Source organism: Syngnathus floridae, chromosome 2 (assembly GCF_059516105.1).
Source record: "Syngnathus floridae isolate MCC-2025c chromosome 2, RoL_Sflo_1.0, whole genome shotgun sequence".
Taxonomy (NCBI): Eukaryota; Metazoa; Chordata; class Actinopteri; order Syngnathiformes; family Syngnathidae; genus Syngnathus; species Syngnathus floridae.
In genome coordinates, this window is record NC_142414.1 from 10,930,600 (window position 1) to 10,947,716 (window position 17,117).

At 43.5% G+C, this 17,117-nt stretch overlaps 2 protein-coding genes across 4 annotated transcripts in view; both read left to right on the forward strand.

Moving 5' to 3' along the window:
- The window catches only part of xirp2a (xin actin binding repeat containing 2a), a 39,583-nt gene extending 28,765 nt beyond the window's left edge, over positions 1-10,818 (forward strand). For both annotated transcript variants that reach the window (XM_088368761.1, XM_088368762.1), the window contains 3 exons: positions 158-9,197; positions 10,453-10,586; positions 10,672-10,818. In XM_088368761.1, coding sequence (XP_088224887.1) covers positions 158-9,197; positions 10,453-10,547 — 9,135 coding nt within the window. In that variant the 3' untranslated portion in view covers positions 10,548-10,586; positions 10,672-10,818. The remainder of the gene's footprint in view (positions 1-157; positions 9,198-10,452; positions 10,587-10,671) is intronic.
- A 3,014-nt stretch (positions 10,819-13,832) lies between these two features.
- LOC148401715 (beta-1,3-galactosyltransferase 1-like) overlaps positions 13,833-17,117 on the forward strand; it is a 55,769-nt gene continuing 52,484 nt past the window's right edge. For both annotated transcript variants that reach the window (XM_088369573.1, XM_088369572.1), the window contains exon 1: positions 13,833-14,044. The gene's annotated coding sequence lies outside the window, so the exon portion shown is untranslated. The remainder of the gene's footprint in view (positions 14,045-17,117) is intronic.

A 17,117-nucleotide genomic window follows, 5' to 3' on the forward strand; every position in this document is an offset into this window, starting at 1 on the left:
AGGCCACATGACATGATCAGAGATGTCGTAACTTCCAACCTGACCAACAGCAAACTGAACATAGACGTGACATTTAATTCATTTGAGAACATATTGTGAATTTGCTGACATGACCTTAAACTGTTCCTCTTGCCATGCCCACTTATGAACCACTTAGGTCGATATGGATTTTAACCAGTTTCAGTGGATGCCAGTAAGCCAGGTGTCCAAAAATTCAACCATCACCAGTCACCAAAACTCCTCCTCCGTGAAGACCACGGCCTCATCTGCAGTGTCTTCAGCGATGCATGAAACAACAGAATATTTTCCTCCTCCTCCACCTATGAATCTGCTGGAGATAACACAGGAAACCCCTGAGAGCAGTGTCCAGCCCGACAGGCAAGCAACCCAGAATAAAAACAATGTTAACAAGGAGCAGTACTTCAAACACAAAAGCATGGCTGAACTAAAGCGCCTCTACAAGCATATTCATCCAGAGGTGCGCAAGAATCTGGAAGAAGACTACCAAAGTCATCTTACCGAGTCAGAAAATACTCAGGAAACGGTGGGGGATGTTCAGCAAACATGCTTTATGTTTGAAAACGAGGGTTCAAGCGGGAGTACCAGTCCTGATCGAGAATCTGTGGAGTGGGATGAAATCCTCAGAGGTGAAGTGCAATCCAGGCGCTGGATGTTTGAAAACAAGCCATTGGACACGATAAAAGATGACACCCCTGATGAGAATGAGGTTAAGAATATTGCGCAGCAGGAAATCATTGCTGGGAAAGACGTCAGATACACAGCATGGATGTTTGAGACTCAGCCCATGGATGCCCTCGGGTCGGAGACACTTGATTCTTCAGATCAGGCGCAAAAGTTGACCGATCTTGCAAGAGGAGATGTCCGTACCGCGACTTGGCTCTTTGAAACGCAGCCGCTGGACTACCTGAATAAAATCTACCAAGAAGATGAACTGGATGCTGTTAACACAAAAGACATCACCGGAGGGGATGTAAAAACCGCTCGGTATCTCTTTGAGACACAGCACCTAGATTCACTGGGCAAAACAGAAACCATCGAGGAGAGCCATTTCTTGAGCCTGAAATCTGAGCGAGAGGAGGTGAAAGGGGATGTGAAGACAACCACTCGCATGTTTGAGACTCTCCCCATGTGCGTCATCAGGGGGGATTCGGGAGAGATGCTGGAGATCACGACTATTCGCAGGGAGGAGACCGAGAAAGGAGACGTGAAGACGTCACGTTGGATGTTTGAAACCCAACCCCTCGATACTATCAACAAAGACCTTGCTAGTATAAAGCTTATCTGTGGCATTTCCATGGAGGACAACGTTAAAGTGGGAGTCAACAAAGGTAGATGGCTTTTTGAGACAAAGTCTCTGGACACGATCAACGAAGAAGAGTGGGAGGCCACCAGGATGAAAAAGGAAGAAATCATTGGAGCTGACGTAAGGAAACACTGCCTAGTTTTTGAGACTCAGCCTATGGATACGTTGAAAGATAACGCCAATGCTCGATCTTTACCCTCCGAGGAGATAGTTGGAGGTGATGTGCAATCAGCAAAGCATCTCTTTGAAACAGTCCCCATGGAAAATCTCAAGGAACTAATTGAGGTGGGGAAACTTAAAAAGATGGCAGCAACTGAAGAAGAAAAGGGCGACGTGAGGCATCAAAAGTGGGTTTTTGAAAGCCAACCTCTGGCAAATATAAGAGAAGAGAAGAAAGAAATGATGAGAACTGTCAACATTGAAGCGCTAGATAAAGGTGATGTGACAAACTGTAAGGAAAAGTTTGAACGTATGGATTTGAGTAAATGTGAAGGCGCACAGAAAATTCAAGTTGAAGGTGTCACAAGTGGATCTGTCAAATCCAACCGGGTTCTTTTTGAATCGACACCTTTGTATGCCATGCAAGACAGCTCCGGCCATTACCATGAGGTGAGGACCGTGAGGCGAGAAGAGATTGTCAAGGGAGACGTGCGTAGTTGTCGATGGATGTTTGAAACTCGGCCTATTGATGAGTTTGATGAAAGTCTCCAAAAGTTTCAGCTCATAAAAGGCATATCGAAACAAGAGATTGAGTCCGGGGATGTTAAGACAGCCAAGTGGCTGTTTGAAACGCAGCAACTCGATGCCATCAAGCACGTTGATAGTGAAGAAAAGGAGACGAAAGAAGAGACTGAAATTGAAAGAGGAGATGTGAAGACTTGCAGGTGGCTCTTTGAAACACAACCAATTGATGCCCTCTATGAGAAAGTTGAAAATAGCGAGGCAAATGTTCAGGAAGTGCAGAGAGGTGATGTCAAAACTTGCACTTGGCTCTTTGAAACCCAAAGTCTTGACAACATACGTGACCATACAGAGTCTGAGACCATTTTAAAAACCTGCACTGTAAAACAGGACGATATCCAAGGAAAAGACGTGCGGCTGGCCCGTTTTCTTTTTGAGACCGAGAATCTTGAGAACCTCACTGGTGACGACAGTGAATCTTTCAGAAGGGTCACCGAAATCGACATCCAGTCAGGTGACGTTTCCAGGATGAAGTACATTTTTGAGAATCGCTCGTCGGACATAATGAGTTCCACTTCGAAGGAGACAATGCAGCTGTTGAAGATGCAGCAGGCTGAGGACATCCAGAAGGGCAATGTAGTCAATTGCACCTGGATGTTTGAGAACCACCCAATTGATACAATCCACGACGAATCCAAAGAAGAAAGAGAAATTCGAACTGTCACTGACATTCAAGGGGGCGACGTCAACAAAGGTCGTTTCACTTTTGAGACGTTCTCCCTGGATCAAATTAAAGACAGATCCAGTGAGTCTGATATTTCGACGCTCACAAGTATCTTTAGAAATGATATAGAGAAGGGGGATGTCAAAAACTATACCATGATGTTCGAGACCCAACCTCTGTATGCTATCCGTGACAAAGAAGGCCATTACCATGAAGTCACTACAGTCACCAAGGAAGAGGTCATGAGAGGAGACGTGGTGGGTGCCCGCTGGTTGTTTGAGACCAAGCCTCTAGATTCGATCAGAGACTCGGAGGAGGTGTATGTTATAAAAGCAGTTACTGAGGAGGGTATCAACAAAGGAGATGTTAGCTCTGCAAGATGGAGGTTTGAAACACAACCTTTAGATGAAATTACGGAGGAAATAAAAGTAATGTCCAAAACAGTTGCAGACATCCAGGGTGGTGATGTGAGGACAAATAAGCAGCGATTTGAGACGGATGAGATGTCGCAAAAATACATCCGAACGGTCAGCGTGAGCGAAATCCAAAAGGGAGATGTCAGATCGGCCACCTGGATGTTTGAAACGCATGCGATTGATGAGATTGGTGAAAAAGGAGCAGAATATGATGGTTTGGAGAAAGTGACAAAGGAGGAAGTGATGAAAGGGGATGTCAAACAGTCTGTGTGGCTCTTTGAGAAGCAGCCACTCGACAGCATCAAGCACACCGATGACACTGAGCTTGTGATTGAAAGGGAAGAAATTCCACAGGGTGATGTAAAGACAACGACGTGGCTCTTTGAATCGACGCCTTTCAATGAATTCAATGAGATGACTGTGGAAAAGAGAGACATTGTGGGAAAAAGTGTTAAAGAGACACTTGAAGAACTTTACTCTCAGAAAATGGTTGACTCTCAAGGCATCCTCATTGAGGCAGATGAAATTGGCGATGTGCGAATGGCAAAGTACAAACTGATGAACCAGGAGACCCCCGAGATACAAAAAGAAGAGATTATCCGCGGGGACCTGAGGAACATAATGTTCAACCTATTGAATCGCAGGGAGACCACCGAAAGGGGGATAACAATTGACGTGGAAGAGCGAGGCAACATCAACACCACAGTAGAGCAACTGTTCAACCAAGAGAAAGGCAGCAATGTTGAGAAAGAGGAAATCCTCCATGGGGACATCCAGGAGGCCATAAACAATTTATTCAGGAACGAGAGTTCTTCCAAACACGGCATTCTAATTCAAGAGGATGAAAAGGGAGATGTGAGGATGACAATATATTCCTTGTTGAATAAGGAGGAAAAGGCAAGTATGGAGAAAGAAGATATCATTCAAGGGAATGTCAGCAAAACCCTTCACCGGCTCCTTTCCAACTCAGGGGCAGAGGACGCAAAAAAGATAAGGGTAGGCGAGATAGAAAGGGGTAATGTCAGCTTTTACACGACGTGCATCGAGTCCGGTGCCTTGGACTACTTGAAGCAGCTTCAATGTGAAGCAGATGAAACGGAGCAAGCAGTAGAAAAGGAGTGCATTATTGGCGGCGATATTGAAGAAACCAAAATCCTGCTCAGGAAGAACCAACAGGAGATAGGCCGCACGGTGGCAAAAGACGATATCGTTCCGGGCGATGTGTGCAGCATTGTTCAAGTCTTCATGACGGAGCCCGCTGCGACTTACAGAAACCTGGAGAAACAGGACATTGTGAAAGGAGACCTTAGCGCAGCCTTGGATTCACTGAGTCAAGCCGTCAATCAAAAAGCGGCGGTAGAGAAAGAGGAGGTGGTGAAAGGAGACATACCCACGACTCTAAGATCTCTGGAGAAAGCTCAGCATCAGCTAAAAGAAATGGAAAAGCCAGAAATATTACGAGGAGACATTAAAGGGGCTCTTGAGTCACTTGAGAAGTCTGCAACCACAAAATCGGAAAGCACCGTTGAAGATTTAGTGCCAGGTGATGTCAAAGGGACCCTGAAGTCCCTGGAGGAAGCCAAATGTGCGGTCAAGGAAGTCGAACGAGAAGAGGTTGTCAAAGGTGACATCCAAAATGCCATGCAATCTTTACATGAGGCTTCCAGTGAAAAGAAGACATATCAGCATCAAGTGAGTGAACAGGGGGATATTAAAGCAACGATCCAGCTTCTCCTTGAGCCAACGACCAGCCCAAGAATGCAGCGCCGGGGGAGCATCGAAGGAGATGTGAAAACATCCATAAAATCACTCTATGAGGGACAGGAAACAACAATGATCGAAAAAGAGGAAGTGGTGAAAGGGGACGTTCAAGGGGCGATAAAGTGCCTGATGCAAAGAAAACAGTATTCAAAGCCAAAGCGCGGGCACTCAAAAACAAAGGCTCCCCAGAAAAATCCACTAACTACCGGTATAAATCAAGTGACACACGAGCGCTTACTTGAAGAAAATCGAAAGAGCATAACAGGCAGTTCAGACGTTGCTGTAAAAAACCTCTCTCAAAGGTGTGAGTCGCAAAAGCACAATGAAAACAAGCTCCTGAAAACACAGGTAATTACCAATGAGGCCTCTGTGACTGCATCCAAAGCAGACAATACTGCTGGGGCCTTTCAACAAAAGAACATAAAAGAAGAAAAGCCCAATATGCTGCCCCAACAGAAAACACAATCCGCCAAGGCCATTATGACAAAGACTAAACAAACATCTAATTATGAGCACGCAAATGCTAAAACAGCTGACGCGAGTACAATTAAAGAGGAACACAACTCATTACAGACAAACGTTTCAAACAAGCAAATGACCAAAACGAAGACGGTTCAACAGTCCAACATCGTGCACCAAACGGTCTCTCATCAACAAAATGTCATCATAACTGAGCATGCAATTCAAAAGCAAACAGAGAACCAGGCTTTGGCACAAATGAAAAGCTTCAAAAACATGAAGAGTACCTCTAATAATCTGGACATGGTGACGCGAGGCATGCCTAAAAAGGGTAAGCCGGAAATTCATTTCCCGCCACCTCCCTCATCACCACCTCCTCGTTCTGAGTCTGAGCTTTCCCTCCCTCCACCTCCATCTCCCGTTCTGGAAAGCCCAGCATCCGGCTTGTCCCGAGCCGCCACCGCAACCCAGGAAAGTGACCTTCCACCACCACCGCCGCCACCTCCTGTTGAAAGTGGAAAATCTGGCCCAGAATTTTTTCCACCTCCTCCTCCAACTTCCTACTCTGGTCAAGATTTCCTTCCTCCCCCACCTTCACAAGAAGAACTTAATGCAATGCCTTTGCCTCCTGCTGCAAATCCAGGGAAGCCCGTCTGTAAACCTTTGTTTAAAGTGCCCAAAGAACCAGAGGCACAAAGGCCAGTGCCTCTTAAACCAAAATGGCAAAGAAACATTCAGAATCCATTGCAACGTCCCACTCAGCTTCACCTTCAACAAGAGAAACCTACAACAGCACCCCTCGGAGAGGTCAAAGTTCAGGAAAGTGTCATAGAAGCAAGACAGCAGGATGCACACAAGCATGTTGAGACAGTCAAAAAAATACCCAACCTCCCATCTGCAAAACTGATGCAAAACCCAAGCCCACAGCCACCCAAAAAAGTATATCCTCCACCCATGAAGTTGCCACCGCCCCCTGAACCAGTTGCTGCGCCAAAGCCGAGGCCGTACGCTAGCAAATTTAAAACCCCCCTCATGCTCGCAGAAGAAAAATTCCGTCAGCAGAGAATGGAAAATGAGGACACGGGGACAAGCACAGTCACAACTCCCATCTCTCCTCCAGTGAACATACAAACCCCCGCCAATGTTGACACTTTGCAGTTTTCCACATTAAGTGAGACTGAAAAAGTAGAAACTACAGAAGCACCCAAAGCAAAAGTACAAGTTCCCAAAGAAGAAACTTCAGTGCAACAAACAACTACCAAGAAAATCCCATCTCAGATTCCTCTGGGCAAGCCCTTGATCTCTGTTGCAAATAAGAAAGTAGCCCCAGTGTATTCCAAACACTCTTTAGACAACCAACAATTTAAGAACTCTGAAAAATTACTTTCCTCAAAAGTCAGCATGACAAATCAAGCTGCACCCGTACTCAAGACTCAACCTGAACACAAAACCTCAAATGTCCATTCGTGCGTTAATATCACCTCTTCAGTCAGTGAGCAGCAGCAGGTCATTAAGAAGTCCACAGCCGCTATTATTGATGTCACACACCAGGGTCTATCTCAAGAAAATACACATGTCCAAGGGCAGGCCGCAGTAACGGTGCAAGCTGAAGATGTGAAAAATGCCAATGAGATCGTGACAAAAGAAGGAAAAATGCCTCCTTCTCAACCCACAAAAATCCCCAAGGTAACGCCAAGTTTCAAGGTGAGAACCTTTAAGATGCCTGCTGAGAAAAAAGATGACAAATGTGACACTTCAGGACAAATCCATGCAATGAAAAGCGAAACGCTCTTACAGCAGCAGGCAAGCAATGCGTCACAGAGGAGGGAAACAAAATCGACCCAGGAAAGCACCCATGTGACATCCTCAACGAGAGAATTTCAAACAAAAGACAACAGAAATTTGGGGTCAACGAAGGAAGAAAGTTACATGAAATCCGTGCAAGGGAATAAAGCCAAAGAAACAAAGCCACTTGAAGTCACTGTTTTGATGCCCGAGAAGTCTAAGACAACATCTGTCTCCCAAGTTCAGCAGAGCACGAGGACACAGCAAGTCCAAAGACAGCAGGAGACAGTTGTGACAGAGAGGGTGGTCCAGCATAGCAGTCAGAGGCAAGAAGCTGCTCATACGCAACAAAAGCAAATCAAACAAGAAGCTCCAGAAATAATAAAAACACAGACAACAGCGGCAAAGTCAAAAAGTGACACATCGGTGAAAATGACTCGTGTGGACCAGGCCCGTTCAGAAGAAATGCCACAAGTGGAGAAATGTCACATCTTGCAGAATCTGCTCACTCAAATGAAAGAGTTTGAGGGCACACCAAGTAAGATTGAACCCGCCGTTGTCGGCATGATTATAAGTGATCTCCCTGACTGGCTGGTGGGATCAGAGCAAAGAAAGAATTTAAGTGGAATTGCTAAACAGTCAGGTAAGAAAAAGTTGAAAGAAATGATAGCCTTTTTGAAGAACATCATCCAAGTTAAGCTCACAAATCTAGAGGAAATACTGACAGCAGTGGAAATGAAAGCAAAAGAGTTCCCTCCCCCGCCACCCCCAATGCCTCCAAAACCAGACCAGAAGGTCATAAGTGGCATGACGACAAAGTTCTCTAAAATCAGCATCGGTTCGTCCAAAACTGAAAAGAAAGGACCACAAGAGAAAAAGTCCTTGCAGGAGAGCAAAGTGCAACAGGAGCTGAGTGAGGCAGCAGATCAGAGAGTCCACTCCCCATTGGCCAGCATCCGCACCCCCTCCCCTACCTTCATTAGCATCGAATCCAGAAGGATAGAGTCACCGCTCAGAGGCACTCCGTCACCGCCGCCTTACAAGTCTGTCGGGACGCCTCCTTCTCCAGCTCGAAAGCGGTACACCACCACGTCAACCTTCCGGGCCACACCATCTCCCACCATGAGCCGCTCTGAGAAGATGATGAAATTGAAAGACACTACCTCAAAGGATTCTTGCACCCCCACCCCTCCACCTACCATGGCCTCGGCAGAGTTGTTTGTGGATTGCGTAGGGCGATCGTCTCCGTGTCTCAGCCAGCCGGTATCGATAAATGTGGCAGAACTGGGCGACTCCATGATGACAGTCAAAGACAAAAAGTGTTTCTTTGAGGAGGCCCGGAAAGCAGAAGTAAGCAAGTCGTGCCTTCGGAAGGATCCGATCGATATCCCTGAACGTCTCGAAGCTGATACGGAGGAGAGTGCTCAGGTTTTGAGTGCAGATATCCTGAAAGAGGACCTGCCAAAAGTGGACATGTCGAAGCTGGTCAATAAATTTGAGTCTCCAAAAGCAGCGGTCTACTCCAGGAAAGAACCAATAGTGATTGCAGAGAGGCTGGGCAGTGACACTGAGGACGCAGAGGCCGACCAACGCGCCCTACGAACAGAAGAAGTGGCAACATTCAACGTCAAAGCGATAAAAAACGTTTTCGAAAGTGGCGAGCACAGTTCTCAAGCGGCTCGAGATCTACGAGAACAAATTGAAAAAAGAGAAGCAGACTTTTCCCACTCCAAGCCAGTGGATCAATCTGAAACATCCTCACACTTCTGCAGCATTGATGACTTTGGGAACATGATGAGGAGCGAGGTGCATTCTGAAAGCTCGGGGAGCTCAGTGACCCGAGGCAACCCTCCATCCTACGCTGATGTCGTAAGAGGCAGAGTTGCAACACTTGCTGTGCCCGCCGATGCTTCTGCTGAGGAGCTACTGCGAAACTTCCAGCAATCTTGGGCTGAGAGCCAAGGAGGCTTCCAGAATGTGGGCTTCAGCGTCACGGAGCAGAGGAGTTCACAGACTGTCACACATCAGCAGGAGACTGTTGTGATGGGTAATGCGAGCATTGCCGCATGACGACACTAAACAGGCTTGATGGTGTGTTTTGGTTTGTAACACTTTAAGACGTACATCCTGTGAAAAGAAAGATTTGATTAATCAACTATGTGTGATTATTGTCCTAACCCTGCTTTGTGATTGTTGTCGTTTTGAGTAGTTTACAGGTGCAGTGATGCGAGCAATTCCACACCTTATATTTATAGTGCACATTGTTTGCTCATGCCACCTGGTGTGATTCTAGCGATAGCACTAACATATCGAAATAATATCGCTCATACATTGTGTGGCGTTGTCTCCAGTAAGAAGCAAGCAAGCATTGAGTTTAAAACAGCTGCGGATGAGAGATTTGGTACCTAGTGCTTACCCAATTCACCCCTTGCCACTATCACATTGCAATTTTATCAACTGTCTACAAATACGATGTGTCAACATTCTTTTGGCGTATCGTGCTGCTCTTTTCCATGCACCAGCAAACAGTTTTTTCGCTGTCATGGAAAGGGTACACTGTCATCCTGTATCTCAGAGCAGAGCAATTACATTTCTCCAGAAGATAATGTGAAATAAAACAATACGTGAAGGCATGTACTCGTGAGTGCTTAGCAAATACCACCAGAATGATAACACTTTCCACGGCTTCAAAAGCACAATCTCTTGCCCAATTGACTTTGTTCTAAGCCTTTCTCGGGTCTAAAATCTGAAACAGGGTGAATTGTGGTCACGCTGAGAAAAAAAACATTATACAATATACATGGATGCTGTGACTGTTTTGAAGCATTGCTTGTGAACCAAAACAATTGGCTACAAAAAAATTGTTAGCAAACAGATTTGTGAACTGAAGTTCCACCATTCATGATGATGACCTTCTTGTTATGCTAGCCACAATTACAACAATGATACTGCAAGAATGTTTGAAATAATTGCATCATGGTATTGCTGCATCGGGTAACAAGATTGTATAGTCCAGCTGCTCAATACATTTAGTATTGTGGTTGTAGTTTGCAGACATGTGGAACTGTTTAAAATTGTTCACACGTCACAATATAATGTGATGTGGTTGAGCACCTTTGTAAACAATGACCACAATAGCAAATATTTTTGATTCAGAGTTGGTGTGTTAACTTTATTAATGTTTTTTTTTTTAGATTTTTGATTTTTTTTCATTGCATGTCATTGCCACTATGTTCTTTAAGCTGCATGCTGTTGAGAACGTATGTTCATGCAAGTTCAAATGGCCTCTTCTTTTTGTGCAGAAGATTCAAGTTCCAGATTCCGAACTGTGCACGGTGTGTCGGAAGAGAGTGTACCCCATGGAAGCTCTGATTGCAGACAAGCAAAACTTCCATAAAACCTGTTTTCGTTGTGACCACTGTCGAGGCAAACTAAGGTGAAGTGAAACAAATTGTAAATATTTGGATTTTTTTTTTTTTTCTCCAAGAGTTTACCTGCTTTTTGTGCTTCTTCTTTCACAGTCTTGGCAACTACGCATCTCTCCATGGACGAATGTATTGCACGCCACACTACAAGCAACTCTTTAAGGCCAAGGGAAATTATGACGAAGGATTTGGACAGAAACCTCTGAAAGAACAATGGAATAACAACCAAAAGGTTTCAGTTGAAAAGACGGCCATCAAATCATCCTTGCCAGAAAAGAAAGGGAAAAATTCCAAATGTTCCACTGCACAAAGCAAATTTATTTATCGGGATTGTGACAAAAGCTCAACTGGGAATGGAAAAAACAAATCTACAAGTAAGATTTCTGTTGTGTGGCCTCCTCAGGCTGATTCCCCAAAGAGATCCTTCACTATCGAGGAAGAGCTGAAGTTGATGAAGCCGTCATGGCCCCCGGCAGAGGGTTCAGTGCAAGAAAAAGAAGTCACTCAGTCATTTAAGCCTGCAGTGAAAATGGGTGGCATCCCCCCTGCTGAAGCTCAAAATATACTCGAGGAGAGAGAGCAAGGAAGCGCTTATTTAACCTCCAACACGAGAACAAAAGAGGAGCCTGCAGTTGAGGCTTTCATTTGTCCTGCCTTTGGCTGTCAGGAAGCAGCGGGTGAGCGTGCCAGCCAGGAAGTGAACAACAGTTCCTGCGACTATTTGCCTCCGCTAGACTCAGTTGTGGAGTCGGAAGTCGAGGAGCAAAGAGAAGAAATTTTGGATGAATTTGTAAAGAGTGTGATGGAGGAGGAAGAAAAAGAAATGATGGAGGAAGTGGCAGGAAATAACAGAGATTATACAACAGGTAAAAATGTAGCTACAGTTGAGGAGGAGTTACAGGTGAGCTCACCAGAGGTGGAAACCCTCAATTTAAACATCAACAATAACAACAGTAGTCTGCTACTTGACCATCACGTCTCATTGCAAGGGTTGACAGAGGATGAGGAAAAGGGCTTTCAGTCCAACCCTTTGACAGACGCAAGTAGAACTGCTTTCCAAGCTGACTGCGGTGATGAAGAAAACTGGATGCCAGCTGAAGTGCTACAATTGGCACAAAGGGATGACGCCTTTGTGCCAGCTGCTGCCAAATGTGCTGAGGCCACAGAATCAGATCCAGACGTTCTCACACATTTTCCAGAAGAGAAAGCCAAGGGAACTTTTTCTTACAAGAAGACAGTGGCTGAGCCCACCATTAGCACGTCCAGCTTCCTGGAGGACGTTTTTGCCGGTCTCAGTACCAGTGGCTCCACTCTGCTCTCCGACTTGGAATTTGACATCTTTGGGGAATCGGCCGGGGAGAGGCCTCCGCTGACGGCGCTGGACGATCTTTTGGATTTGGGACGAGAGCGGGAACAAAAAGCCGACCGGGCAGATCATGAGAGAAGAAAGGACGGGAGCGGCCACGACGCTTCTCTGTGGGCCCCTGACGAAACTCTGACAGCAGAAGAACAGATCAAGAGGAACCGCTATTATGACGATGATAGCGACGACTATTGAATGCCAACCATTGCAGCGCAAAATCAGAATCACACAGCATTGACCCCCTCTCAGTTATATGTACACGTCCATGGAGAGATGAACTGCTTTGATTTAAGCTTTCTGCAGTTTTAGCAAAGATGAGCTGCACCTGGTGTGCACAATAACATGAATATTTTCTCTTGCACAGAATTCACTTATGACTTGCTGAAATTATATTTGCAATAACACATTTCACATAAATAGCTTTCCCTGAAAATGATTGCTTGAATGAATATATCTGGACATTTTTTCCCCTTTTTTTTTCCATTTATTGTCTGCATTTTGGGTGAAATAAAGCTTCATGAACTCAACGGTTTATGACTTTTTAATGAGTAAGTGCAGCGAGAAATGAGAGCAGCACTGGCGCTGGGGTGTTTGATATACCACTCACACGCATAAGAGGCAAGAGGGGATCTCTTTGGAGAGAGGTATATTGATTTTTACTGATACAGAAAGACTGCGAATGACTACGTTTCCCATTTAGTTACTGCTTCTTCTTACAAAAAAGAAGTTATGGTATTACGTGTATTTACACCTTGGCTAAAACATCTGGTTTTAGAAAACAGATTCTGAGGAGGTGGTTTAAAAAGTTCTTATTTTTTCCATTATTAACGAAATTTACATAGTAGAGGGCATGAGGACTAAAATACGTAATGCCCACAGGAGCAAAACAGAAAAGATAACAAGATCTTTTCGGGAGCAGGGGGCAGAGAGCTTGTAGGTTTTACTTAGCATTAGAACAGCGAAGCAGTGCTTTTTGTTATAATATACACAGCACTGGTCTGCATAAAAGCTGAATTGGAACACAGGGCCATGATCGTTTGCTCATCCTCTCGCACTCATCTGTTCCTCTTAGAGGCAGCGGAACACTTGTGGCAAGATGCTCAGAGGCACTCATAACAAACAGGACAACTCTGCTTGTGGAAAAAGACAAGTACTGCTTGCTACATATTTTTATTTTTTACACATTGCAGTTAATCACAGTTATGGGAGTCCCAATTAGGAAATAGCAAATTACAAGTATTCTATATAGTTTCTACAAATGTTTGGGAAAACGTACGAGGAAGTGAGCACAAATTACAAGCAGAAATCAAGGACTTGATCGGAGGAGGGTTGGTTGCTTGGTTTCTTGTTAAAAGCAAACAAGCTAACTTACTGTGGGTAAAAATTTGACAGTCTGATTCTCACAACTGATTTCTCACAAGCGAAAAAAAAGTGAGCCATAGCAGTTTGCACTTTGTACTTCATGAAATAGAGTTTCAACTTGACATTAACACCTGTCAACATGCCATATGTGGGTGAATTTGAGGTTCAGGTGAAAAAATATAATAATAATAATAATAATAATAATAATAATAATAATAATAAATATATATATATATATATATATAAATATATATATATATATTTTTTTTTTTCTTTTCTTCACAAGTCATTATAAAATCACATTTGGTGGGATCTGTCTCCAAAAAACACAGCTTCTGTGCAAGTGGAGAGGAATTAGCTGTGAGTTAAGTGAAGTTGACGTCGCCAGCTAAAACGGGTTCAACGGGGATACATGGATGTTTGAAATATTGTCGCTTTTAGTCCAGATGCCATCACCAGAACTGTCAATCATTTCCACTCGCTCCATTGCTTCAAAGTCAGCTTCGGTTCTGCACAGCACAGCATCACCCGCCTACCAAGGTTCGTCCCCCTCGGTCCCGAGACCGAAGGAGATTGGTTACTATCGCTCCACTCGCGATCATCTGGTTGGGCGGCTGCTGTCCTCTCGCCGGTTGCAGGCTGCCCTCAAGAGCGTGCGGCGCGAGGTACTGAACGCCAGTACACCAAAACTGATGTCGGAGAGCAATTCATCGACAAGCTGAACAACAGAACCGTAGATCACCGGTATGTGCACGGAAATTCTCCTAATAACGCGCGCGTTGTTCTGCTTGCGTATCTTGCGTGCGTGCATGTGTTTTTAAGCACTCATATTACGCTGCAGGTGCGCTTGGTGTCATCGGACTGATGAAGGAAGTGAGCTTTATTGTTTTTTCTTGCAGCCTCTAATGAAAATAGATTTCACATTTGGAACATTATTAATGATTTACAACAGTTGCATTTTGACTTTGCATTAGTTACTGAACCAGTGGTGCGCGCACGGTTATTGCTGCGCTGGATTGTTATAAGAGTGAACGTGACGTTTGAAGCGCATGCCATCATCTAGTGATAAGAAGCCTTTGCTACTCTCGCTTGTACGTGGGGAACATTGCAGCGATGGAGATCGTCCAGATTAGTGCATTGTGCATCTCATAATACCCAGCCAGCTCTTCATCGCCTAATAACAAGGTTGCATTTGGCTGCAATGTTAGTGAAATCCATCATGCGCATTTTGGTACATAAAAAAAGTGCTCAGTCGCTCAGGCGATATATAAAATAATTAAAAATACCACTGTCAGCACGCATTCCATGAAAAACTTGAAAATACTTCATTCATGCTGTCTGGTAAATGGCAGAGCCACAGGTGGCGCTGTAACCACCAGCTCCAGGGTCATTTAACATTTCCTTTCATTCCAATTAGTAAAACCCTTAAAATGCTATTTCATACTCACTACTAAACACTAGACACTAAATCAAACATTTAAACAGAGAACCCAGTGTTCACTATGGCCTTAACACCAACAGCAACGTTCCTTTTCTTTCTTTAAGTATTTTTATTTATTTATTTTTTAGTTACTCTCAAACGCTGAAAACTATATTTAGCTAAATAATCCAGAGGATGGGTTTCACAATGCCTGCTTTATATACTGGTAACTTTTTTCGGTCAAGTAAAAAAAGTTATCACTCAAGCTATCACAAGAGAAAATGACACAATTCTAATTAAGACTATTTGCGCCTATAAAATCCTACTGTATTTGTTCGTATTCCATCTTTTATGTCTTGTGTGGAACAGCGATATTCTGGATCGCTGCACTTGTTTTAAATGACATACCGCAATTGATGGCCTGGTGTACTTAAATTTAGCCCCTTGTGTCGCGTTTCTACAAAGCTAACTAAATAGGGCTGTGCAATTATTCAGAGTTTGATTACAATTACGATTATTACACTCTACGATTAGACAATTGAATAATTGTAAAAAGATTAATTATATGCATTATTATCCATTGTATTATGTTTGTTTATACAAAGAAACCACAGGTGAATTGACATATTTGCACTGTTTTATTGTAGAATAATTAATTTAATACATTTTGTATGGTAAAAAAGGAACTTGCATAATGATAGAGTTTCAAAGAGCTAATATGTCGTTTTCTTTTTTTGTACCCAAAAATAAATGATCTTTGAATAATCGTGATTTCAGTTATCACCAAATTAATTGTAATTGATCTATTTTTCACAATCGAGCACCCCTATAACTAAACATCTATTTTTGCTTCTATAGCATGAAATAATCATACGGTACCTACCTTGTCCAAAGAACTTTTTATTCTGCCGAAGGCTGTCATTCAAAACAGAATAAAAATGTCAAATTGCACAGTGGGGAGGCATACAGAAGCAATGGTGCTGTTTTTGTAATGTCACACTCTTGCTTAGGAAGTTTAATACTCTGGCTTGAACTATTTTGAACATTTTCAGGTATAGTGTGAGAATGGTCATCCTTCACAGAGACCTGACAAAATTAAGGAATTGTACTTTGAGTACAGAAAATCAAAATTTTTCTGTAAACAAGGTTCTTTTGGCCAATTTGTTAGCAGAAGAAAAAGCAAATGATAACAAAACAAAATGTTTTTTTTTTCCCCCAATATGCTCGACTTTGCAGCACTGCAGGCTTTCACTTTGTAGCCGTATGACTCAAGCCTTCCACTATCTCTGCTCACTTAATCCTCCCAGATCAATTTAGAGACATGCGCTTTGACACTTTCTTTGACTGGCATTAAAAGATCAAGACACATCATCTCTTCTCGGGCCATGTTAAGGTCAATAAATCAGTGTGTTCTACTGACTTGGTATTGTAATTATGCCCAGGGAAAAACAAGCCTGTCTCATGGAATTTCAGCCTGTTTAATAGCACACAGCTCCCAAATTCTCTCATCTGACCCAAATGACCAGATAACTGATGCTGTCTAGAATGACGAGGTCGGATGGAGGTTGTCTCTTTGAATTTCTGAACCATCCCACAGGCCTTCCATTCAATTTGTGGGTCATGACACTTGGTAATTTAATCTCAATTAGGCCGCTACCTGGTACACACCAAGGACTTCATATGAAGGAGATGGGAATTAGGTTCACCAAAGGCCAGTAGAGGAGATGAAGAGATTCTTTTATTTTCATAAGGAAAATGTCACTCATGCTGCAAGAAACGCTCTCATTCCAGTTTATGACCAACAGTATTTCCCATCACATTACACTCGTTGGTAAAAACACCTCTGCACTGCCTTCGGTATTCACCTAATGTGTTCACTTATTCATCCCTCATATGGGGCTTACATGTGAAGGCATTCTTCTGCCTGTCAAGATTTACTGGCCAAACATGACAGAGAATATATATTTTCACTTCAAGGGTGGGAAATTGAAGTTTTTTCTTTTGCGACCAAATTGGTTTTACCTCGGGCACAAACATAATTTCCAAATTAATACATATAAGCAATGCATTTTCATACAGGAAGTGTCTGGAATTCAATTTATTGGTGCAAGGCGACCCTCCTAGATGCAATAAAATGCCTGTGACATTGATGAATGGGGCTTGTAAAGTGCACGATAGGATGTAGTATTTCAAACCAGCGGATTGAATTGCAATATACAATGTTGACGCACATTTTTTTGCTTTTGATGCGCCTTCTCTTGTCAACAATGTTCAAAGGGAAAAATCAGTCAGTTTGTTGGTTGTTACACTGGCAGTGTTGGTGCCTTCAGGGAGATTCACAAATGTCAGTGTTGCTTTTTGTGCATCTCCCGGGGAAGCTATGTTTTATTAGGGCCT